Source organism: Anguilla rostrata, chromosome 7 (assembly GCF_018555375.3).
Source record: "Anguilla rostrata isolate EN2019 chromosome 7, ASM1855537v3, whole genome shotgun sequence".
Lineage (NCBI taxonomy): Eukaryota > Metazoa > Chordata > Actinopteri > Anguilliformes > Anguillidae > Anguilla > Anguilla rostrata.
Genome location: NC_057939.1, coordinates 42,571,460 through 42,598,188, shown reverse-complemented (window position 1 = coordinate 42,598,188; position 26,729 = coordinate 42,571,460). Strand labels below are relative to the sequence as shown.

Genomic DNA, 26,729 nt, shown 5'->3' with positions numbered 1-26,729 from the left:
ACTTTCCCGCCTGAATCTTGTTAAAACACGACTTTTGGTTCACACCCGGAGGAAATGTTTAGATAATATTGCAAGGGGATTTCATCATTTGAAAGAACGAGCCATCTGGCTCCTCATTATATAATGCAATCGCTGTTCCGCTGCACTGGGAGTAGACCAGAGACTGCTGTTAAAACAAGAATTCCAACTCATCACCCATTCTCTAGTGGTACACTTCCATGGAACTGGAGCGTCCTGTTCTCTTTCTGGCTTTAAAAGGAATTAATAAAAGCTCTCAGACCTGAAATGTATAGTTTCTTGTGAGAGGGAAAATCCAGGCTCTGTTACATGAGGACTTTTAATATGTTGCTCTGACAAGATATCTGCTCAAATAGCATCATCATCTCCTCATAAATTATCACTGTGTACTTGGCTGAGATCAGAGAATTGCACACCCAAGTCAGAATGCATGTGTTGTTTGCAAAATTCATTGTTTAACATTTGTTATGCTTCACACCATTTGCCAGCCACGTATAGCCAAACCAGAATGACAAATTATAAGCATGTGTATCAAGCCACAGAGCCTCTTCAATGATACTGGAAAAACAAACCAGTGGGTCCTTCGTACAATACTGTTATTCTCACTGAGGGGCCCGCTTTCCTATCACAGTATTTTGGCGGCATCTAGTGTCCATATTTTCCGTCCACAGCACCTCAAATTTGATGAACCCTTGGAAGGTAGAAGAGATTTCTTCCAGAGAGACGAATAATCAGAATGCAGTCGTTATATGTCTTTTGAGCAATATGTGTTTTGTACAACACTTGTATACTGCATAAAACGGATTATTTGCAGCAACTTCTATTACAAAATCTTCATTATTTGTGCACCCTGTATTCTTGGACCATGATTATTTGAAATAATACAGAATTGAACCATTTTTCACCTTAAGATCATAACAGCCATTTAAAAATGAAAAAGCATGATTGACAGGACATAATTTATTAAGTCACAGCATTACATTTTCAGTTCACAGCACAAATAACTCCAAGGGACACCATCCTTCTTACAGTGTTTTGATTTCAGAGTTAATTTGATTTTGACTGATGAGGAACAGTGCATAATATTTTTAGCCTTTCAGAATTGACTAGAAAGAACACCCTCAGGCCAAAGAGCAAACTCTAAAACAGAACAATTAGCAATGTAGTTGATAATCACAGCTATTTTTCTGTGATTAGTGAAAAACTAGTGCTAAAATAACTATGCAAAATAAATAATAAAAGTGCACGAAACAAACAATAGTTACTGAAAACAGAGCACGATACATGGCTCTGACTGGAGCACTCTGGATAGTAAGGCAGTACAGACATAAGATATGGGCAGAGCTCTGTCTCTGACTGACAGAGATACTAGCCATCATTACCACCAGTGAGGTACTGGAGAGCCTTCCTGTAATCACCAGATGTGTCCTCCTGGGAAGAGAAACAGCAGACCATAGTTAGCATCACTGAAAGGTATACCATGTGCCCCACGGCGTCTGACCACAGCATCCACCACACAATGACCAAAATAAGCAATCAACGTGAGGTTACATTACATACATTACAGTCACTTAGCAGATGCTCTTTTCCAGAGTGACTTACAGAACTGGAGAACTAGAAATAGAAAAGGAAGGAAGGAAAACCAAAGAAAAAAAGGAAAAAGAATGGTTATTTAGAGTGGAGTCATCCTTAGCAGATGTCTCTTTATCCAGATGACTACGAGTTGGACGAACATAATAGCACAGGGAGGAGGAAGGACAACATGAGACGAAACCATAGACCGGACGAAACCCAAGACATGACCTGGAAGTACAAGCACGCCAGGGGAGGTGCCAGGTGCCCAGAGGAAGCAGAACGGAGGAGTTTGGTTGACAGGTGTGATCTGATGATCTTTTGAAGATATAATGGAGCTGTCTCTGTAGGTGCCTGATAGGCTGGTACCAGCGATTGATGTGAGCCAATATAAGTAGCCAAGTAGTGGGAAAAGCAGAGAGGCCAGCAAGAAGGTTGCTGCAGTTGTCCAGGTGAGAGATGAGTAATGCATGGACTAAGCCATGGTTGCCAGATCTCACGGCAAATAAAAACAGCGCAACTGAAAACTGCTGATTAAACAAACTGGTGAAAGGAGTCCCCCCCAATCGCATCCCCAATCTCTCCATAGTCAGCTGGCCAGAAATTGGCGACTCTGGACTGAGAGCTAGGGAGAGTATTTAGTCAGGAAGTGGTGGATTCTCTGAAGGTGGTTTTACAAATAGGCCAAGGATTCACCAGTTTGCATGGTCAGGGTGTGTGGTATGTATGAGGTATGGTATGCGTAATGACATTTTCCCCCAGATGGTATAACACACACACACACACACACAGGTGTGATGGGGCACCTGGATAGTGTTGTACAGCGATTGCTTGTACATCCGTTTGAACTCTGCTCTGATGTCCAGCATGTCCACTTCACTCCGCGAGACCATGACCCGGATCAGCGTCTCATCATCTGTACCAGCTCTCTGTGCAGTGGGCACAATGGACAAGTCTAATTAAGCCAGTGGGGTTGTGAGTTTTAATCCGGCATTGCTGTGATACCCTTAAGCGGGATATATACTCACAGTACTTCAGTAAATATCCAGCATAATAAATAAATGCTATGTAAAATAAGCTGTGCAATTTGCCCTGGAGTAGGTCCAAGCAGTTAAATTGAATAGTAACATTAAGTAATGAGACAAGGGCAAACATTTTATGAATGAAAAATGAGCACACTATAACCACTGGCTAAGTAGAATGCACATCCATGACCAATAGTAATTTGGTCTTCTTAAAGGATGAATACATATGATTAAATGACTGGTGACAGAATCATGAAATATTTGATATGGATGTTTGTTTATCTGAAGTAAATGATTATGAAAATGAACGTACCCTCATGCTGTGGTAGAGGCTTTCTGCAAAATAGGCTGGAACACTCCTAGTACACTTCACTATGGAAAAAAGACCAATTTTATCATTTTATCTTGAAAAACCTGAAATAACAGTTTTCACTTATTAATCAAATTATCACATGAGAAGGCAGATAGATAAAAGAAAATTGAATATGTCGTAAAATGAGTATGAAATATTAACAGAATATTCAAGCCATGCATCATGACAACAGTGTACTTCATATAGAAATTTAGCATTTTAAGTATTACTTAATGTTGTTTCTTGTAGCAGTAAACTATTTGTTCAGATATTTTCAGTCAATTTTGTGAAAACAGGCCTTGTGTGTCCATTTTAAGCACTGGCAGTACTTACCTACAGCCAGGAGCAAGTCCTGCAGACTCCCAGAAGTCTCTCTTTCAATACTGTCTTCAATGTCATACCCAGACAGTTTCTTGTATGCATCAAAAACTGTTAACAATACAGAAAATATATACAATTAAAGTATTTTTGCAGAGAGGAACAAATCTGATGTGGTCAATATTTTGTCAATGAATAAAAATCAATCACAAGGAGGAATAATAATTAACAAGGTTAATTAACAATAAATTGCATATGAGCCCTTTTAAATAGCAATGTTTAACCATGTATTTGTTAGCAAGAGCTCTAAAAGTTAGCTTCTTATCATAGCATGCTAAATGCTTACCTAATAATGAAAATATAGTTAGGTTGATTTCAGGGGTTTAGGTAGCAGCAGTTTGCAAATTCAGATACTTTACTAGCTGTATTAGACATGTCTTTTATGACAAACATTCTATCACACACAGACAAACTATATTGCTACAGTGACCCCCTGTGGCCAACATTAGCACTTGACAATGCTGTCTGGATTTTATTTGTTTGGGCACACAGCCAAAAATAAACATCCTAAACGCTCAATGAATAAAAGATTCACATTTGTATTAAAGTTCCACTAAAACTTTGCCATACATTCTGAATATATGTTATGGACTATTCAAATGAGTCAATTACAAAAAACAACAACCTCAGCCATAAAGACCTGGAAGAGGCTACTTCAGTATGATATGCCATGAGAACACACCTTTCCTCAAGTGTTCTGTGCTTCTGTTACCAAGGATACTGATGAATTTTTCCTCATCGGTGCCACACTTCTCCTCTCCTGCGGCAAACAGTTCCTGCAAAGAAACGCAACAAATCTATCTCCCACTTTTTCAATTTCCAGTCAGTCTGACTGCAAACCTCTTTTAAAACAGCACTTCTTTTTTTGTTTCACAAAAATTATTTTGAGCTTGGTGGGATAAACTAAACATTTTGCAATGCAAATTAAGAAATTCAATTACTACAAATACAGAGCAGAAAGGTAACGGTGCTGTGCTCAAATTTGTTCCCTCAAGGGTTTTTCAACTACTTCTTGCTGGAAGTGAAATTCTTTTTTTTTTTAAATAATGCATAATGACACAATACTAATAATAAAAGTATATATAAATAGGATGTACTGTAATGCAGGAGTGCAAATAGAGTAGACGGCTTCATACTTCACGCTGTATACATTACTTCCACTTGGCTTATGCTCTTATGCTGATTCATTCACTAAGTGATTTCTTATAGTATGTGTTGCTGTGACATATTGTCAGTAGAAAGATATATCCTGATACTGCATGGACATTTTTATTGGAAACAGACAAGTCCCCAAATTATTCAACTAATCGAGCTGAGTTTGCTTTCTGAATTAAGAATAGCTTTATGTATGTGTCTAAAATACTAGAATGTATTGGACTGTAAAATTATACTTCTGTTATAAGATTCACTTATACCAGATGTCTTTCAGGGTATTTCTGGGAGAATTATTCAGCGTGCTGCGCTGATTGCACTCTCTCCCCAAAGAGACAATATGTACATTGACCCATGACCGTTAGTGATATCAGTGATGTCACAACATGTTCATGAAGCTGAATGTCTTTTGTGGAACCTTTTAGTTACATTCCATAGGCTGAGCAGTCTCAATCGTGTATCTTTACTGCAGCACAATATAGAATGCTGAAAGAATGCATTTCCTTTCTCATCACCTCATAACTAAACCTTAGCCTTTAACATTATTTGATCTGAGGTGACATCAACACCTCTAATCATGAAAGGCTAGAGTAAAGTACCCACAGGGTTTCACTGCTGGAACACCCTGGTGAGTGATAGGGTTAGGACGTGTAATGGAAAATAGAAGTGTGCATAATGATATATTTGAAAATGTATTGATCATTCATAAACTCCTCTCACTTGACCCTGTGACCTTCAAGTGACTTGACCCTGTGACCTTTCCACTGCCCAATTAAAATTCATGACAGCATGACAACATAGAGTGGTTTGGAGAGCTTTCTTTTTCCATTTAAAAGAGAAAGTTCCTCGTAACCTTTCAAAACAGATTTTAGTGTGGAGCAATAGGTGTGTTACAGGGGCTACTACTCTGGATTAGAAACCATTTATCTGCCCATTTGATAAATTATATAGTTCTGTGAAAAATTGATAAGTATACTGCTATGAGCAAAATAATGCACTCAGCCACCTAAAAAAATTGCAGAGTTATAAATGCAGGCATGACTCACTAACCTTAGCATCCTTCTCCACCTTTTCTTCATCAACCCCTTCCTCTCTACTTGCCTGGGGAAAAAAAGAAACAAATGTCACCTTGTCACTGCATGTGAGGGATACCTGAGAGGAACTTTTTTTTCCCCCATAATTTACTGAGTGCATGTGACATCCACCACTGGCCCCAAAAGCAACTACCCCATCTGATCAAGTTACACATCCTACACCTGAGGACCATGTCCTTGCCGGAGAGGACCAAATTAGTTTCAAACAAGGCGGCGCAATTACGAAATTCCATCACTCTCGGGGTAGGGAGGTCACCTGGAGGAGAATCACCAGCATCCTCTTGAAGTATCCTGCGGTGTCACCGCTGATATCTGACTCCAGGCTTTTGCGGTACTCTGTAATGCAACACAGGAGAGGGATAACGATGTACGTCTCAGACAAGTGGCTTTCCATTGACCCAAATTAGTGGTCTTCGTGGGGCAGGTCCATGACCAGCAATCCTACTAACTGAAAGGGATAGATTATCATTGTGAGATCTCTTGATCTATAATAGTGCCAGATGTGAATGGTAGATAGTTTGGTAGAGACTGTGAGGACAATTCAATCACTTGAGGATATTACACTTTGTAGTCCTTCCTGTCGATTATGAACAGTTCCTATGATGGCTAGAGGATTCATGGTCAGATGACATTTGAGTAACGTGTGTACAAACAACTCAACATAGAATCACACTGATTAGAAACAACACCAAAGAAGTCACGGTCACTGCTAATGAATATTCTTGTGCAAGTGCATTCACCAGAACTTGCACAAGAATCAAAAATGACAGCTTAATATTTGACTACTGCCAATGCAGCTTCTCTGGTTTTTACCCACTATCGAAGACAGTCGAACCAAAGAGCATCAGCCATGCTCACGTTTTTTGTAGGCTTTGACAATTTCCTTGATCTGCTCCGGTGTTCTGGAGGCCAGGATCTCTACGAGAACAGCCTCCTCAGTCCCTGCCCCCTGCAATGGAGATCAAAGCCATGCAATACTTAATTAACTGATTATTGATTGTATTGAATGTGAGTTCAGTGAACCAACTCGACAGTTCCCTCGCCAGACAAAATCGGAATATAAATTGCAATGTAGGTAAAAGAACCACAAACCACGCAAAAGGATAAGGGAAGTGGTTTTAAAAACAGACATGCAAAACGATTTTGAATCATGCTGAAACAAAGAGACCGGGCACAAATGCATTTTCAGAATGCATTTTCAATATGTATCGACCAAAGAGAAAGAAAATAACTGCCATCTGGATGTTTTTTTTATGATAATGCAAACTTAAATGCAAACATGATATAGAGCTAGTATTTTCATACAGCAGCAGCTCAATCGCAGCTCTATGCTCAATCACATCAAAAATTAGCCTTCAGGGGAAATGAGAGACAAGTACATTGAAGGTAGCAATGCCTTCACAAATTCCCAATGCTGCAACATTTAAATAACAAAGCAGCTAATGTAGCTAAGTAGACCCATTTCATTTCCGAAAGCATAAATGTGAGTGTAAAACACACATGAACTGCTTCAGATGTGGGTTAAATAAGGAACAGAAAATCTATTTAAATATTATGCATGGGCTATGCACATTAGCCTAGGCTACTTTAGTGTGGCTCATACATTTGCTGTGACAGCAATGTAATATTCAAAATACTGTCAACTGATTTTGAGTGTAGCCTAGACCACAAGGATTAAACGTTATTGATTTGATAGTCACGCGTTACAAATCTACCGCACTGATGGAACAGAAAATCCGAGTCAAAGTAGCATGCCCAGACATGACGGACATCTAATACGAATTCAAGCCTTCATTTGGACTCGGCTCATTTTCGCGTGCAGATTGAGTTACGCCGACTGTTGACGCGACAGGTGTAGACTGTCCATGTTAACGTGACACCGTAGGTGTGATTAAGGGAAGCCTGTAGGTCTGCACAAGCTGTCCACAAAAGGAGAACCCCTTCTGTACCTTGATGGCGTTCTTGAGTTCAGTCACGTCGTAGAGAATGCGTGGCGTCATCAGGGCAACTACAAGCATTTCAAACTTTCCTCCGAGTTCCGATTGCAACTCGCTCACCAAGTCCTGTGAAAAAGAGGGTGCAATTTGAACAATTTTATTTAAAGACTCAGACAGAGCCAGCACTGATCTTATCTGGATGGGAAAAGAGCCAGGACGGACCACTGAATGAAGGCTCTCAGGCATTTAATGATCGATTAGTGGACTTCCTAAATAATACTCAAAATGAAGGCTTTGATGTTGCCAACCTTTCACTAATAGGCCTATCATAAGAGAAATCCTAGAGAGCCTGATTCCTCCATATTTCTAGAGTCACATGCCAATTATCTAATTTATACCTGGATAATTGGTAGGTAAACTTGCTGTCCTATCCAAATTCTGATTTTGAGAATCCCTACTAGGAAAAGAATAATAATTTCCAGCTTGAAAAAACTCATAAATGAATGAATACATATTTCATCAGAGTACCCTTTTTGCAGAACAGTTGCTGACCTACATTTGTATTACAAAATTATCATTCTGAAGTTCCCTGCCTCCTAAAAACCATGTGTGGCCAGTCATCCTTCCTGCTGTGGCTGGTGCCTGCGAGGCAGCCGGGTTGCCTGTTCTCCTGCTCGACTCACCTTTCCGTAACGGGTCTTGTAGGCTGCTTTTATCTCCTGCCGCTGAGAGTTGCAGCGGGAGACCAGGAGCCGAAGAATGGCCTCTTCGTCGGTGCCTGCAAAACAGGAGTTTAAATAACCATTTAAGTTAGACTGAATCTAGGGTGGTTCTATGAGACAAAAATAAATAAATAAATAAATAAAAACTGCTTGGTTTGCCATAGCCATGCTTCAGAAACCTAATCTCAAAATGTTTGCATTGAACTTGCATTTAACAAGAGTAAGCTTGTTAAATGAGGATTGGAAGATGAGGTATTTGCTATTCAGAGGATAGCCATGTTTGTTGCTCTTTGATAGGCAACACAAGAAAGGGTTATTAATGCCACAATGAGTACAGATTTCTATTTTCACACTAACTACCAACCTGCAGATACTATAGGAAGAATTTTCAAAAGACTGATTTAACAGATAGGTTTTCCATGTGATTGAAGTGTAAAGATAGGAAAGATTCAATCTAACTTCAGTGTGTCTGGCCTTCACTTTGAACAACAAGATCATTTTTATCAATAATGAAATCATTTTTAAAACATTTATTGAAGTGTTTGGTGGCTACTGCATGATTAAAAATAATTTCTTTAAGCCGTAACATTGCCAGGGATCCCCAGTTGAAAGCCATAACAAAGCAGAACATCATCCAAGGGAGTGCCGATATTGTCTTTCTCACCAACCTATTATCAGCAGTGTCAATCTCCCCAACAGCCTCCAGCTCTCTCATAAACAATTTATCGCTTGCCTTAATCTTCAATTAACTCATTGTCTCATCTGCGCCTCCTCATCACACCATTATCCCACAACAGCCACTTATACTCCTACCGCGTTACCCTTTTCAGCTCGCTCCTCGATTCAGTGAAAAAGCGAGCTCATTGTATTTCCTGTTTCCATACTGTTGATAATGCCATGCATTTCCCACTTTTTACAGGTGAAGTTGTTGGCGAAAATAGGACCTCTTTAAGGACACTATGCAATCACATTTCTTTTTAATGTGAAGTATGTCACTTCTAAACATGAGAACTGGGATGCCTGTTCTATGATGGTTAGTCACTTCAAATTCACTTCTGGTCACATGCTCAAAAAAATCGGATGCCCTGCTCATTTGCTAAAATGCATGTAAATCACCAGTTGTGGTACTGAAGGGAGGAGAGGTTTTCTTCATTATAAACTAAAAGCATGTACTGCACTGAATTCCCAGGCCTTTTAGCAAGGTCCCTGACTCCAGTCATTACATTACATTACAGCCATTTAGCAGACGCTCTTATCCAGAGCGACTTACACAACATAGCATTTTACATTGTATCCATTTATACAGCTGGATATATACTGAAGCAATTACAGTTAAGTACCTTGCTCAAGGGTACAACGGCAGTGTCCTTACCCGGGAATCGAACCTGCAACCTTTCGGTTACAAGCCCAGTTCCTTACCCACTGTGCTACACTCCATCCATCCAGTCACCAAACCTCCCAAGGACAAGAAGAAGTTAACATGTTTATGTGTGTGTGTTTTCTTTCGCTCTGTCTCTTATACATTTCTAGGAGTCCTGGTGAGCTTAGCCTTTCCTTTATCCTCCCCCCTGCCATCCATACCAGAGAGGAACTGCAACTGACACCATGCTGCCCAGGATTCTGAAAGCAACTGCTAGATAATGTCTAAATAATTACTTATGATTTAGGGCCTGTTTGTGTAACATTGAAGGCTAGAGGTCGATGTGTGCTTATTCAGTATTCATGGTATACAATTAGACATAACCAATCATTTATTTGAATACATTTTACTCTATGCTTATGTATTTACCATGTGCCAATCAGATGTAACAATCAAATATATAATTGTGTGTAATTTAACTATAGAAAGTAGAGATCATCCCTGCTTTCTTCAGTTCGGGCTTGTTGTGTGTAAGTGCCGGACTCTTTCTGCAGAAATAAAAACTGTCTCTTTTCTGGATATACCTTGTCGTGCCTGGTTATAATAAGGGGAGTATTTCTCTGCTCAAGGGAACTAATGGGGTCTCCGAACCTCCTATATTAGCCAGTATAAGAACTTGTTACTTTCAGGACAGTGATTTCTACATACAGAGTATACCAAGGACAGATCACAAGCACAGACAGAACAGTCTAACACGTTGTTGACTGATATACGGAGCCTTAGTATTCGAGAGTTCAGCTTTGAAGGTGTGAGCTGTATCTCAGCTGTGACTAATGATTAATTATGAAGTAGATAGGTAAACCTGTGGGGAAGCAAAGATGATCTATTCTCAACACAAAATAATTTTTACCAATATAAACAAGGAGTTTTTGAAGTGCGCACGCAGATGGAACAAACTGTGCATCCTTCATAAATATTTCAGCCAAGAAGGATGATTGATGTGCATATAAATATACCTTCATTCATCAGCCATTCCGGCATGACAGTCTTGTGATAATAACCATCTTCTGGGAAGACCTATGCTTTCATTATATTTTATCAGTTTGTGTAATTATAGTTATTTTTTTATTTGTTTATTTATGCATTCTTTCATTCATTCATTAAATGCAAATAAGCAGATATGAATGGCTGAGGTGCTCCATATTGGAATTTTATTTTTTTAAATCACCTACCAAGCTTCAACCAAGCTTGTACTCATAAGAGAGGTACACTTAACTAAGCTCAACATATTACTTTTCATTTCTCAAAGAGATCAATATATTTTGCTGCAATCAACTGTGTAGTGGCCACTCATTGTTTTAAAATTTATACATATCACCAAAATTAATCCAAAAGCCAAATGCAAATTGTTAAGTAGACATAATATTTCCGGGGCTTGTGTCTTTCTCAGTGTAATGTGAAGCGCATGTCAGAGTGACAGAGCAGTACTCACCTATGCCTTTCATAGCCTTGTGCAGGAACTCCGCATCCTGCTTTGCATTGAAATGAAGAAAGGGTCTGACACTGCCTCCAGTAGTCTGATGGATAGAAACAAATGTTTGACAAAGAATTTTAAAAATCATCTGTAATGATTGTGAGTAAGTACATGATAAAACTGTTCATGTACTTACACACATTTTCACATTTAATGTAGATTAGATTTTTCTTATGATGACATGGATGGGAGAACACTGAAGCTCTTTCTGGGTTCTGGGGTTTTTCACTCACCAACACCCAATCCATGTAGAGAAGTGGTAACCAGCCCTGTTCCTGGACATCGACCATCCTGTAGATTTTCATTTCAACCCTAATTGGGCAATCCATCCCTACTAATAAGCAGCTCAACAAGAAGATCTCAAGCTGTTGAATGAGGTGTGCTTTGTTATGGTTGGAGTGAAAACCCGCAGGATGGTAGATATGTAGGAACATGGTAGGCTACCACTGATGTCAAGGAAGCCGCTGGCTTCCAGCTGATTGAACTGCAGACAGGGTAATCACAATACTTTCATCACAATTCATTTTCAGTTTTTTAAATTATATTGGAGATTTATCAACAAACAAACTTTAGGAATTGCGTAAAACAAAGAGGCATTGCCCATTGGATTTAAATGGTGTACCAGTTTCGATTCGCTTAATTTAATAAAGACTGTTGAGGTCAGCGCAGATTCAAGATCTTAGTAAATAAAGCTTCATTCTCTCATGTGAAGGAATCTCTTTGCTAACGTTTCCTTGTTTCTGATTTCTCAATTGCCACAGAAAATCAGCGATATATAACCTGAACTCAATGTGTGATCTGGCTAACATAATCACTTTTGCCCAACCAAATGAGACTATCACAAAGCTTTGAGCTTCTGAGGCTGCAAAAGAACCACATGTAGATCAATCAGTCTGCCATATAATGTATAAATCATAAACAATTATATTCAAGTTTAAGTTCAATGTAGTTGAACATTTCCAATTTAATGTCAAAAGACATATTTTGAATAAGAAATACACCGTACCTCCATGCCAGTCTTCAACCAGTGAATGCAGGCGTACAGGAAAAAAGTGTTTTTCCAGGAAAAGTGTTTCCACGGATTGCTCTATATCAGCAGACTGGTAAAAACGAATCAATTAAATTAAATATCTCCCAAACAAGAAGAATACGGTCTGACCATCTAACACTGAGAATCCGATATAGAGGTAACTGAATGACCCCTTTTTTCCTTTTTTGTCACTTTAATTGAACTAAATTCTACAGAGAGTTCAGCTGTCTCCAGGTCCAACCCCCATCAATACTGTGCCTTTAAACTGTGCTGTTCAGTGCTGCATCTGCTGAAACGTAATCCATGGCATCAAGTCACAATGCTACTGTGCTAACTGGTAATGTGACACCTTATTAACAAGACCGTATTAAAGAAGAATGAAGAGGAGACAGCAGTGGGTGCTGCAAAACTTGAAATTAATATACTCTCTGAGGTGCAGCTTATTACTGAAACAAATATTCTTGTCACTTAAACAACATCCTAAACCCGATAGATTACATTGGTAATAATCTCAGGAGAGTGTCATTTCCCTCACAAAGACATAATATTACTGACACTGTCATAAATCATATATATATAATCATATATAGATAATATCATATAATTAATCATATTAATTTATTTGATTTATGTAATAAGACTTGGACTTAAAAAGGCTGACAAGAAATTCTGGCACATAATACTGGATATCAGCATATATTTTAATGTTATTTAATCGGTGAGTAATGTCAGTGGATATTATCTTAGTGAGTTTAGACGGGATAATATTTGAGGTTAGTCCACTGATTTCAAATATTCAGGTTTCCAGTCTTACATTAAGGACTAGGGATCAAACATCTAATATCTAATAAATCTAATAATGTGACGGAATTTGAGAAAACTTATTTTATTTATTAATTCATTAATTTATTCATTCATTTACTGTGTGACTATAGAAGATCAGGCAGGCTGAAAGCATTGAAGGAGCTATACTGTGGCTGACCTCATTTGTTTGGAACTTGAGCTGTTTGTTTGGTGCAGTTGGTCGGATATGAATCCAGCATTTTGCAAGTGTGTATGAATAATAGATCAGGACAGGGCTTTGCGGTGTGGAAGCTATGACGCCAAAGGCCAGTGGCTCAAATGATTGTTGACAATAATGCATGAAATAGGTATCAACATTTTTTCTGAAAATTATTGAACACAGATCATGGTATCACTCAGAGCAGCCAATGAGATAAATCCTTTATTATTCTATTTTACCAATAAGATTATTTGAATTACAACAAATGACCTTTGAACTGACAAAGAACTAAAATATGAAACATATTCATTGACTATCAGAGATATGCAGAGTGCACAAATTATTATGGACACCTGCCCTTTCTATGACATATGCTGATCATCTGAATCTACAGTAGGTGAAAAAGATGATCTTGCCTACTATTGAGTATGGTTGTTTAGTACACTGGAAAGCAGTTAAGTAGGTAAAATTATCTCTTAATGTACCAAACTGAAAATCCCAGGATGATATAGGCTACCTATTTCTGGAATTTCAGTGAATATATTTGAGAGCATACTTCTCAAGATAAGCAGGACACAAACAAAGGAAAACACTCTAAAATGTCTGTAGTTGGTGGTTTGTGCAGTTCCCAAAATGGTCACCAATACCTCCCACAACCTAGATAAAAATGATAAATGATAAGAGTAAGATAATGCTTTTAGGTGACTGATATTATGTGTAGACTCATAAAAATTATCTCAGTACGTGTTCCTGTTGTAAAACCATGGGAAATATAATGACTAATTACTTGCCCATCTCCAAGACCGGTAAGCCTAAATGAATGTTTCTTGTAGGCACAGCAGCCTGAGAACTGGAGTTTCCACCATATAAACACGGCCAGTCGTAAAAGATGCTGTTCTGGTGGTTCACAAACAGATCTTAGAAGGAGACCACTTGACATGCTGCTCAGCCGGAGGTTAATGATGATGATCGCTTAGTCATATCTCCTGACAGAAGGAAATGGATTTGGCTTTGCAATACCAATGCACCGCAGGGGCAGTTTAAGAGTGAGTAAGATAATTAGGACAGAAGTGAAGTGAAGTTAGTCGCCTTAGCTCATGCGGTATATTTCCCTGGAGGGGTCTTAGAGGCCTTTAACTGTCCTGTGTGAGATCTGAGGGTAGACAAAATATTATGATAATTCAGATAAATTAATAACCTTAGTCATTTAGTTCATGTTTCAAAGTTTCTTACCGTTTCGTTATTTGTATTTAGAATGCTGTGGCCTTTTGTTTATCAAGAACAAGAGCAGATACCAAGAATAGTCAACCATTTTTTCAAAAAAGAAGACTTTGCAGCCAGAACCAGAAATGACATGCTGCATTACACTAATGAACAAAGATCTCAATTGTTGTAATGCAAACAAAACAATGCAACATTGAAACAGAAACCAAGTATGAGAACCTTAATTTGCCACTCTTTTTTTTACCAGTGGAAGTACCCTTTAACCAAATTTTATTGCCAATTTTACTCGGTACATTTCCCCCTAATCTGGAAAAGGTAATAATTTCACCCATTACTCCAACATTATTTCTAATCAGTTCTGGAGTGAGCACACTAACATGCATATTCCCTGAAATAGATGATGCCAGTTGCAGTTCTTGTGACTTTGATTAATTCTGGAAGCAGATAGTACAATAGGTCATAAATAGACACAAGTCTAAAAGAATGTGAACACTTGTAAAGATGTCTCAGTGGGAAGACCCGGGCATTGCAAATATTCTCAAGCTCTACTGAAAACTAAATAGGCACAATCCAAGGAGCAGTCAGAAGAATCCACCCACACAGTCAAATATGTTGTTCAATCTGCACGGTAAAGCATGTATCCAATTTTTTTCTTTGATCAAATGGTGCTGAATATGAATGCATTTACAGTACATTAATTGGTTATTGGTTGTTTGTTTCTAGGGAAATTTGTCTGTGGAAGCAATTCTAAATAAGTACCCTATTAAAGGTTACAATTGTCTTGATGTACTTTATTGTTGTAATATTTGCTAAACCCTCATGTAGAGTATTAGAAGATGCATTCCCAAATTGTATCGCAAGTGCTTAACATGCAGCACTTGTTTATTTTTTCCTAAATAAGAAAAAAAATAAGAACAGTATATTTTGTAGATGGAAAAATATACTGCACATATTGATAGGCCACTTTTAATTCTCATTTTCAACCAATAATCAAATCAAAGCAGTTTAGATGCCAAGGAGGTGTACATTTTCAGTGATTGAATTAAACATTTAAAGTGCACTCCATTTTCAGCCAGTTATGTTCACACCCATCAACAGTAAAAAAATGGATTTCCCCAAGTTTTGGTTGAACAGGGTGGTCCATCTCATGACATGTACATTGATTCAGATAGACCGTGTGTAGCTTTGCTTTGTAAACACATTGCGTTAAATTAGGTAAGGATGTAATGTGTGGGGCAAGAGCTCAATATAGCACATTAACTGTGATCTTCATCCGCGCTGACCTGTAACCCGAACCATGGAGATCAATCAAATATACCCATCATGCACCAGGGTGGTGATGCATGGCTGCTCAGGCATCGCTCAGGGAGACATGGTGTATTCCCAAATTACACTTTTCTTCACACGTTTAATGACATGACAGTGTTTTTACCATGCAGGCTACTCCCCTGCTTTGTCACCTAAGATGGTCCACCACTGATAAAATCTGTGTGACATATTTTAACATTGAAAAGGAAACTAAACAGGCACAGCTGAGTATGGCTCTCTCCACTGGTAAAGGTCTACCGGTACTCCTTGAGTAGAGAACCTATGGCTTGTGTGTTTTGCCAGAGTTCATGTCAAGTTCACAATTGCACATCAGATAAGAGTTAATCCCTTATGGTCAAAGCCCAGCACGAATCAACAGAAGAAATATTAAAATCCGCCCAGCAACAGCCAGGCCGGACCCATATTCCCCACACTGGAGGCTACTCCTCGCCTGCTGATTGGTGGATACATACAATATTTTCATCCAGTTGAAGGACCATTTATTTAAAAAAAGATAGAAAATGGTATGGATATCCATGAATATCCATGTATGTATACAGTACTGCAGTAGCAGACTACACAAGTATTATGGAAGAGAGACTAGATCAATAGAATTGGTTGTAATAAGCTGTATAGGCTCAATGAGGGTCATTGCTTTTTCCAGCACCTCTCCATGGGGACAGGATATTAGCATGGTTATTTTGCAAATATGGGCAACCCTGTCCGCTCCCCCCTTCATGAATACACCGCCTATTATGTCTGCTTCCAGGGATATGATGTACAAGGTTGCATGCATGAGACCACAAATAAGAGCAAAGCTTTTCAGTGAATCATATGTACTTTTTAATAGTCGTTGTGCTGGTTTTCTTGGTATATTTATTTATATATCTAACCCTCTCCCCGCAAAACACAATACACATCACAATGGTAAAGATGTCCATAATATTCTTTGGCTTCAACCAGATCTTTACAACAAAAATACAATTCAGTAGTTTTATCGTCATAATTTCTCATACAATACTGCTTTATCTTATGTTTATAGAAAAGTTTATTTTAAGCTGGTCTATTTTATCATACTTCTCAAATCCAGGGTGAATAAGTTGACATTTGTGTTTGTAGGCACTTGTTCAGCACTGTGGCAGTCATTTTTAATGTTTTGTGTATAAAAAATGATTATTTTACACAACACACAGTATATCATCTTCCAATTCAATGGCAACAACTCAATACTGAGGTATTGATCAAAGGTAAAGTCACTGGACAAACACAGTATGTTAGGATTAGAAAAGTAATTTAGGAACCTGCTTAAGATCCACACTCACCTTAGAAAGGAGCATTCATTAAGTATCTAGAGTAGTTGGAAGACACTGAAACCAGATTCTTAAAGGATCACAGACAATGAAATTCAGGTCCTGGATCCACAGTTTAGCAGTGCTACAATCAATACTCCAAGAAAGAGAGAACAAATAAGAATTGATTTGGAAGAAGACATTTAGAAGTCCCCACAGCGCCAGGTACAGCAACATTAGACCCAGTTTCAAGACCTCTGGACATAAGATCCAAAATGGCCTTTAGTCCCACTGGTACAGAGATTTGAATGCCTGCCAAAGGCCAAACCAATAATCTGCAGAACAATTTCTGTTTAATTCAGCGAAGTTCAATTGATCTTTCTTCACATGGATTCTCTTCATGTTCCCACACCAACGCTGTCCCATTTCGACTGACATGAAGGGAGTAAAGCACTGTTTAAAGATAATTTTGAGACTTGAGAAAACATAAAATGTTCCGTCATTTGTCGTATTTTATCAGACATACGCATTGCTAAAAAAAAAAAAATAGACAGCATTCAATGCCTTCTGTTTTCACGTTTTCGCCCTCTAGTGGAAAAAAGTTATTTTTACTGTTCATTACCCTGAGAGCCACTTGCTCAGTGAGTGAGCGATGGGACCATAAGGGCTAGGTCCTCCAGTCTCAGCCAAAAACTGGAAAAGGTTACATTTACATAAACACAAAGGATGACAATGAGCCATTTACTGTTGTTTTTCTTACTCATATGGTTCAGGCCACATGAATAGAGACGTGACAGACATGTGACAAAGAGAAACAAAACACTAAACACATGTATGAAAATCAGAGCCCAATAATAGAAGATTCCGGAATACTGGAGCGCAAATCACACTGCTTCTGTTATACATGAGGCTCATGCACTCCGCACAGGGGACACAAGAGCAATGTTTTACTCAGGGGTCACATTTTAACTCAACCCGACGTGCAGCTGAGCTATCAATTACTCACCACACTGTGCAGCTCAAACAAGATTTTTCAACGAGACATTTCCTCGATAACCTCCACCGCAAAGACCCTAAGTGCTTCCGCAGATGAAATATCTTAGAAAAATGTGTCTCTCATGGTTCAGCACACATTTCATGTAACAGTATACAAATGTGAATATAAAAGTGACAATAATATACTAAATTCATATTTTGTATGCATTGGGTGATAAAAAAAAGATAATATTCCTTATGTTTTTGCAGGTTACATTTGAGGAAGTATACTCAAAATAAAATAAATTGTGTACCAATATAATGATGATCATCAATAAAAACAATAATGTTAAATAAAAAAACATACAATAAATGACACATTTGCCTTTAGGTCTTAAAGACAGGAAAATAATTAATTGAATGGTGCATATTATGGCACTGTAAACTGGATGCAGCTCATGGAACAACCATAATTACAATCAAAAGCAAAATAAAGGCACTCCTTATCAAATAAACAATAAACTACTTCTTATCAAAACACAAGGAGCATATGGATTATTGATAATGAGATTCAGATTGATAATGAGTGGATCCTGAATTTATTCAAAGTCAAAATGATTACCAAGTCTCTTTTGTGAGGCACATCATCTCCAGTAAAAAATGTTTCTCACCCTATTCTCGGGTTACCAGAGAGATGGCCAATGGTGCGGGAAAGCGGCCATGTCCGCCGCCCCCTTCCACGGCGGCAGGCGAGGGGGACCCTCACAGCACATGCTCGCGGACCTGTCCAAGGGGCTCCCTGACGGAGCGGCCGGGCTGGAGGGCGGAGTTCCCCACCGAGTTCCTCAGCTGGCGGATCAGCAGCCAGAGCAGCAGCACCATGAGCAGGAACAGCGCGGCGAAGAGCCCCAGGTAGATGCACACGTTCCAGCCCCAGCCGGCGGCCAGCGGGAAGGAGGTGGACGTCTCCAGGAACCTGCGAGGGGAGGGCATGGCGCCCCGGCGCGGAGAGGCGGGGTGGGGGTCGAGGGGTCAAACCGAAGGCTCCGCGGGGCTGCCCCGGGGCGGCCGGTCCCTCGTCTCCAATCCCGGGAGGGCGGCTTGTACCCGCACGGTCCCCAAAAACAACCTCATCCTCTCCTGAAGCTAGAAAGGTGATAGTGGGACCTACAGAGTGATGTTGGAGACTGCGGGAGGCAGCTCGTGCTCCTTGCTGGGATTCCTCTGCTTCCAGTCTCCGCTTGCTGTGAGGTGATAAATGCAATGCCAGACTCCCAATTCATCAGCATGCTCGCACACACCTCCCTTTCTCCCATTGGCTAACAGGCTTACTGCTTTCCCCACTTACGAGACAAACCCTAACAAACAATAGAACAGCTTTCCTGTTCACGAGGAGAGGCATACAAGGCCTAATTGTATTTTGATTCATCATACATCATCAGACAAAATGTGTCATTATAAAAAAAAAAAATTGTCATTATGAATGTGCAGATTTGGATGAAATCTGTCACACTGCCCTTTGCAATTTGCATTCACTCGTGTTTTGCATTCTATGCAAAGGGGAAATTTCAATGAGACAAATAAAGCGAGAGATAATGTTCGTGTGGTAAATCAAAGCCTCTGCAAATGAATATGCAGTCACGCTGTGGAACGGGTCACATAACGCAGACTGGGAACGATTTTCAGCCGCGGCAAAAGAATAATTGCGAGAACGGCGTTGCTGCGCAATCAATATAATCTCTCGCAAGGCTCTCCGACGTCTGTGCGCCGTTTGCCCTCGGGCCTACGAGAGGCGCTTTTCAGAACGTGTGGGCACGCAATATTAAAGCCTGCGACTCCAGCGGCACAACCCACGCTTCAGAGGTCCCTGCTGCTAGGACTGACATTAGACTACATTAGACAGCAAGCTTCACTTAAAAAGTAACTGAATTCACAAGGAAAATAAACTTGAAAAGCATACGGTCCTTATGAAAAAGCAAAGACTGTTCTTTTTGATTAAAAGGGGTTGTACAGCTGGGTTTCATTGTGTTAAAGCTAGTTATGCACCAGGTCTGGTTCTCCAGCAGAATTAAACATATGAATTAAAATATTTTTGTGCAAATTAACCCTTTTAATGCTTACTTTTCTTGACAAGAAGTATAATTGAGATTTGATTTTCTTTTTGATAGATCTCACCCAATTTTCACAGTATGAACTCATTACAGTACAGACTTGCCTTTGCAATTCAAGTCTAGAAGAGTCACAATTGATTTCTTGAGGATATGCAATCAACTCTGCAGAATAATCTTGTTCAAAGTGAATATGTAACATTCACTGTGCTAAAACCGTATAAGCTCATATTTGTATGTAGTTAGTAGGGTACCTCCTAGGGCAGACCAAAAAAGCTTACATTTTTCATTAGCTTTTTTTTTTTACATGGACGCATGATAACATTAAAAACAGATGCATAAGCTTTAGAGATGCCAATGGTTTACCACTTCAGTTCAAATAGCTCCCCTTGCTGGCAGAACACAAACCACAAAACCAGAGCAAGAAGGGGCGCAAAAGCCAGCAATGCCCTCTGATTAATTTGGGCCCCCTTGTTCATGATTGTATGACTGCTGTAACAGAACATGAATGAAATAGCAGGATTAAAGGGATTAAATAAACAAATGTTTGGTCGTTCTGAGAAATTGGCACACGGGCGAATATTAAGCCTAGAGCAATTTCAGTTTTAATTTACTCATGTTGAGCAAGCTAGCTAGAGCACATCTCATTTTCGACTTCAAATTAAAAGATTTCACTTTAAATCTCGCAATGCTCAGCTGAGTAAATATGATCAACAAACACGAATGCCAGACAGAGGGTCAATTTCAGAGTGCTTAACTGGAGTTTAAACCTCAGGTTTGAATGTGTAGACCACAGAAATGAATTACTTACTCCACAGCTTTGGATAGCTGTTACAGTTGCAATGCAGTTCTGAGGTCTTCAGGTTTAAACACCAGCTATGCTGTGCATTTCTTTCCTGCATTTTGGCTTTCTTTTGTGCAAACAAATCGCAATGCTGTATCAACGCTAACACTGGATTGCGCAGACATGTAGGCTATGATTGGCTGGGATGCGTTTTTCTATACAATACAAAAGGTTGTTCCCCCCTTTCCGTTGTCAAGTGGCCCACTCGTCAACTGTAGGTGGCACCAGGTCCGCCACACGGACTACTTCACTTCACTGTTGGAAGACAGTGCTAGGAGCCAATAATGCAAGCAAAAGTGTAGAACGATTTTAAATGGAAGAGAACACTTCATCAAATCAGAATGGACTTGGACGATATTGTTCAGAATAGTTTTCTTTATAGCCTGAGACTTCCATAAAACATCACATACTAAATACCAAAACCTCTGATTTTACCACTTACTTTACAAGCTCTATATTCCACATGCAGTATAGGCCACGTCGTTGTTTATTTGAAGAGGAGCGTCAACCCTGTACCAGATGCAACCACTTCTAAGCAGGCTCAAGCAAGAATCACGGTTGTGACACAGTAAATGTCCGATAAAGTAAAATCGTTATCTGCCGCAATAATTACTGAAGTGAAGGGTGCAGAATGCTTCACATCGAATGAAGAAAAAACGAGGAATGCGGTGGGTGGGGAGTATATCTGCAGTGTCTTTATTACAAAAAGATTAAATTTACAGCCAGTTTTACAGCTTCAAGTAGCACAGTTAATGACCACCAGCAAGACGTTCTAGCACCCCAAGGAAGGGACAGACAAACACAGAATTTAAAACGAGGCTTGATTAACTAGGTTTACAAATCTCTGGTTGAATCAAGCGTAAAAAATCATAAAAAAGTAAAAACCCTACAGGATTGCACATAAATGTACATTTTTTTAAAAAGCACTAAATTCAATTCCCCTGCATGTCTGTCCCCTGGATAAAAGGGTGTTGATCCTGTTATTGAAATTCTGATGGTGTGGGACTTTTAATTACAAAAGCTGTATATAAAAATCTGCCTAAATGAATTTTGTGTATCTTTATTACAAAAATGTATCAATTGAGGAACAGTTTCGCTGGAGGCTCGATGAGGGAGACTTTGTGGTACCTGAAAAATAAGATGTTTGGGGTTTACAATGCTGTTGTTCCCAACAAAAATGTACAAGCTGTAACTGATGCAAACTGAGAAAAGGAAAAAATGCAGATCTGACTACATCTCATCTAATTCCATCTACAATTCTTGTCAACTCCTCTGAGCAAAATGGATCAAACAAAGAGAAATGGCCAACTCGCTAAGGCACTAAGGGGCCCCAAGTACATAATGTTCCAATAAGATTTTTTAGCATCAAGGCATTTTAAAGTAAACTAAAAAAAACTCTGGCTTGCTATGACTCCCATACACGTTGATCAGTTTTTACTAGAAAGGTACTCCGGTTAATTTATTCCCAGAATCCTCGGGTGAGACAGTACGGCTGCCACTGAACAAAGAAACGGTGGGCGCTTGTGGGTATCACTTACTTGGCGCCCTTGTACTTCTCCCGCACGGACTGCTGGGCGTGCTGGGCGGCGTTGAGGTAAGTTTCGTGCAGATCGGTGACGCATGGCATGAGGTCGTCCAGAGAGTATCCGGTCACCTCCTCCAGAGACCGAGGCTGCAGAGGGGGGGGAAGAGGGCATGCTCAGTGAACGACTCAAACCGTACCGGAGCAAAACGGACGATTGGAGCATGTCTGGAATTCGGGCAGGCAAGTCACACAAAAATCAACTGCAAATTTAACAGCGCACACACGCACAAATCATTAAAAAAAAAAAATTTTTTTTTGCGCTAAATAATTAATTGCGTCTTAACCCACACAGGAGCCAACCTGCAAGTCTTCAGGGGTAGGACAGACACTGCATGGTACAACTGCGCAAGGAAGATGCAAGTTAAGTACAGAGCATTATATGAAAAAATCCTTTCAAATGAATGGCTAGAACATTTTAAATTTTGGTTAGTGAACTTGCTGAATTCTGTGACATCACTTTGTTAAAGGGGCATAAGGGGTACTGAACAGAACATTACAGATAATGAAAATGTTAAAGCCTTTATAATGGCTCCATATGTAAAGACTGTACAAAAGAAACACTAACATTTTCAACAAACTTTGAGCTGTTGGCTCATCATGATAAGGCACTACTTCAGTGCACGGATGGGCCCTACAGTACGGCACCAAATCCGGATATTCCAAAAGTGACTGGCCAGCAGTCACAGGGCAATTGACAATTTGGCGATGCCCAGGAATGGGAAGTTCTCATTCCAGCAAAATGACAGTGCTTCATAATGCACTACAGACCCCCTCTAGCTGATCACGCATGACCTGCAAACTGCATTGTGACAAGAAGCAGTAGCTGACATCATGACATCGTCCATTTTGGTGGACACACATAGTGAAGAGATTTTCTGCTGTGCCTTTGCCAGACACTTGCCAAACTTTGGAGAACTTCGATTTAAGTAACTTGGTCAGATCCACTCCCTCTCCAAAGATTAGAATTTTAACAAAAATAAAATGTCAGACTGCAATAAATGTGTTTTCAGAGCATTTACTTATTTTTTTTTAAACAAAGGTATTCCTGTGTAGTGTGGAAAGTGAAAATTCTTACCCATGAGCCCCTAGCAATTGTATAGTTTGCCAACACAAAGGCTGCCGCAGCCATCTGGGATGGAAGATACTTCAGGAAAGGGTCCGAGTCAATCAAACTCAACTCTCCAAGAAACTGCAAAGAATAATTCGACAGACACTGAATATACTATGGACTTCGTGAATCGCTTCCAAGAGTGCGATTCATCTTCACTGGCCATTCTTTGCCCCAAGACACCGAAACTTAAACCTTTCTTTCATTAATTCCACTACTGACATGGATGATCAGTTGTTCTGCCCGCCTCAATGAAAAAGCGTTAAGTGACGTGTGAACTCACCATCGACAGGCTCTCAATCTTGTTGTCAACTGGTTGATGTAGGAAGCACTGGGTGAGAAACTGATTGATGGTCGGAGCGGCAAGATCAAAAGACAGCACTTTGAGAACCAGGTGCTCCATCCTCAACACCTGCTTCTTCGTGTAGGTGTCATCTGTGATGTAAACAAACTCCGCCACCTCTGGCGCATAGATCTCTTCAAATTTCCTGCATTGTAAGGGAGGGGGGGGGGCAAGTAGTATGCGTGCATTATTCATGAGAAAGCAGAACAGAATATCAGCTGTACGGCTGCGTCAAGCTGCAACACTTACGAAGCGAGCAGCATGGCTGCAGTCCCGACCAGCTGCAGCTTGCCTCTCAGAACAGACATGGAGGACAAGAAGCGGTCGATATAGTTGACTGCCAGGTAAAGAGTCTCGTTCTGGAGCTTGTACTCCTCACCGACCTCGACCAACCAGTCAACGAGAATGGCCCGCATACTGTTTGTGATGTCAGGCTGTTTCTTCATGTAACCAGCTTTAGGCCTGCATTTTATCTACAAAGAGAAAGGAATGGAGAGAATTTAGAGACAAGCATAAAATGTCATGTTTGCTTCTAATGAACATCAATAACAGTGTTGCCATTTTTTTTTTTTTTTTTTTTGAAGGTTCAAGTTTATCATTGTTCTCACCTCCATTTCTCTTAAATGCTTGTGGATTTCAGCAGCATAATCTGATACTTCATTAGTATTTGCTGGCTTCTCTTCAGCTTCAATTACCGACATATCCATTGGAGAATCTAAAGAAACGAAAAGGAACTATGCCATTGGGGCTGATGCTCGTGCACTGAGTTGGGTACCATGCAACAGTTCAGGAAGCTTGTCAGGTTCGAAAAAGCAAACTACATTGATCTGGACATAGGGCACAACTACACTGTCAACCAATGAATATGGCTTTCTGGATTGTTTTAAGTGGTATTTTTCTTAGCCACAAAACTATGGAAAATATAACCTAAGTTGATTATTGGTAAACACCAACACCACCTAGCTGAACACTTACCAAAGCCTACATCCATAGACATGTCGATAGTGGCAAGGGGCTGTCTACATTGAACTACAGAAGGGTTTAGTTTAAGGGTGTCCTCCACAGTGGACTTTTTCGACACTTGCTTCCTTGCACAGGCGCCATCGGCTTCATCCACATGTATCTGGAAAGCAGGCGGTTTGTACCCAGATCTCTCTGCCAGACCTTTCCCACAGTCGTCATTTTTGCAGGACAGCACTTGAGAGGAAGCACCCTAAGATATAAAACAATGCAATACGGTATAAAACGTTGCAATTCACATTGGAAACTACAGTTGGTCGATTCCAATTATAAAGTAGCTAACTTAGCTAACGTCGTTATATTGGCAAGCGGGCTACCCAGGAGACCGGCCATTATATCTGGATTTGCTAGCAGGTATTAGCCCACTCCAATGTACTTTTTTGGTGAACGTTATACTACCATAGTCAACTACATATGCAATTAGTCATCATTAATAACTCCCAGAATGAGTCCAATACTTTTCAGTTACTGTTCGTTTGGCCGAGTAACACTTGAAAGCTAGCCGTTAGCGAACTTTAGCTGGATCCAAAACGAAATTGAACGTCTGGGCGGTCACCGGATGCTCAAAATGGCGGACTATTTATGATTGTTATGGACATTTAAAACGCACCGTTTATAATCTAACCATCTAAATGCATGCAATACAGCTCACATGTTAACATTTCCAGACATTTTAGCAAGCGATATCACTCCTTTGCCAAGCGAACAGAAAGTCACAAACCTGTTTTGCGCCGCGTTGCAAATGTGACCTGCTTCTCTGGTTGTTCTGCAGCACTCCCAAAACTGTCCTGTTTGATTGTTTAGGATTTATGTTCTCCTGATTTTCGACAGTATTTTTTACGGGCACTCTTAATCGCGAAAGCGTGTTTTCTTGATTCGGATTGTCTTGCGTTGTAAGATCAATCGCGCCTCCTTGTCCTCGATTAGCCGATGCCATTATTATGTTGCTGCGCTCACAAATAGCTAGATGGATCAATAATGGCTATAGTAACCTTTAAAATAAAACTAGGTTGTGCGTCAGTTATGACGTTGAAAGCAAGGAAACAATACCAAAACTGCTAAAACAAGTAGCTACCATCCAGACAAGCAAAGTCAGCTAAAGTTTCAGTTGCTAACTGCTGCGTCTTGCTGCTTAGCAGGTCGTGCTATAGGCAAAATAAGCAAGAGAATCTAAAAGCACATAGCTAAACTAACTCCTTGGCGATATTTACTGGGCAGTTTCCACCGCCTTCACCGCTCCATGTTGTCCCCTTTGATATGTGTAAAATGCACTGATCCCTATATCCCTAACGTCTAGATTAAAATTGCTTCCTTGCTTAGCTAGCGTCTTTCTGTTCACTGGATAATAAAGCGAAATTGTGGTTTACTTTCTGAGTTCAAGTAGCCCGCGACTATTGAAACTGCCCAATCCAATGGTTGCTATATACATACGTCACCAATCTACGGCAACCGAGTAGCCCAGAATTGATATCGTAGATGAGAAACCGTTAAGAAAGCAGCGTGTGGTTCTTTGTGGTCTTGAGGCGGGATTTGTGAAGTGGTGGCCAAGATTACGAAACTTTAGAAATTAGTTTTTTAATATAAGAACTCGGCCATATGAGGAGACATTAGACTTATCAGAATTATTATCAGGACACATCAGGATTGCTGCACTCCTTTCGTGAACCTTGGTTGGCAACTTAATTGCCAATTGAATACATAACCGGGAACAATTCTATTAACAATGTGCACAAAAGTCACAAAAGGAT

The 26,729-nt window shown here is 39.8% G+C and overlaps 3 protein-coding genes across 4 annotated transcripts; all 3 read right to left on the bottom strand.

Moving 5' to 3' along the window:
* Positions 1 to 963: 963 nt before the first annotated feature.
* anxa5a (annexin A5a) lies at positions 964 to 12,437 on the bottom strand. 2 transcript variants are annotated; one of them, XM_064344431.1, is made up of 12 exons: positions 12,151 to 12,437; positions 11,103 to 11,187; positions 8,212 to 8,306; positions 7,541 to 7,654; positions 6,450 to 6,540; positions 5,848 to 5,927; positions 5,548 to 5,598; positions 4,028 to 4,121; positions 3,301 to 3,396; positions 2,929 to 2,987; positions 2,397 to 2,519; positions 964 to 1,449 (listed from the first exon to the last, which is right to left on the bottom strand). In XM_064344431.1, the coding sequence occupies exons 1-12, from the start codon at positions 12,154 to 12,156 to the stop codon at positions 1,387 to 1,389; spliced, it is 957 nt and encodes a 318-aa protein (XP_064200501.1). In that variant the 5' UTR covers positions 12,157 to 12,437; the 3' UTR covers positions 964 to 1,386. The 2 variants fall into 2 exon arrangements, with proteins under 2 accessions (XP_064200501.1, XP_064200502.1); XM_064344432.1 differs by lacking the exons at positions 8,212 to 8,306; positions 11,103 to 11,187; positions 12,151 to 12,437 and adding an exon at positions 8,085 to 8,195.
* Positions 12,438 to 18,619: 6,182 nt separating this feature from the next.
* On the bottom strand, positions 18,620 to 19,166 carry LOC135258617 (small integral membrane protein 43-like). The gene has a single exon (XM_064342070.1). The coding sequence runs from the start codon at positions 18,964 to 18,966 to the stop codon at positions 18,736 to 18,738; it is 231 nt and encodes a 76-aa protein (XP_064198140.1). The 5' UTR covers positions 18,967 to 19,166; the 3' UTR covers positions 18,620 to 18,735.
* Positions 19,167 to 21,598: 2,432 nt separating this feature from the next.
* Positions 21,599 to 26,372, bottom strand: ccna2 (cyclin A2). Its single transcript, XM_064344430.1, has 8 exons — positions 25,703 to 26,372; positions 24,937 to 25,174; positions 24,570 to 24,676; positions 24,211 to 24,434; positions 23,902 to 24,106; positions 23,586 to 23,699; positions 22,464 to 22,597; positions 21,599 to 22,053 (listed from the first exon to the last, which is right to left on the bottom strand). Exons 1-8 carry the CDS (start codon positions 25,916 to 25,918, stop codon positions 22,002 to 22,004), a joined length of 1,290 nt encoding a protein of 429 aa, XP_064200500.1. The 5' UTR covers positions 25,919 to 26,372; the 3' UTR covers positions 21,599 to 22,001.
* Positions 26,373 to 26,729: the final 357 nt, after the last annotated feature.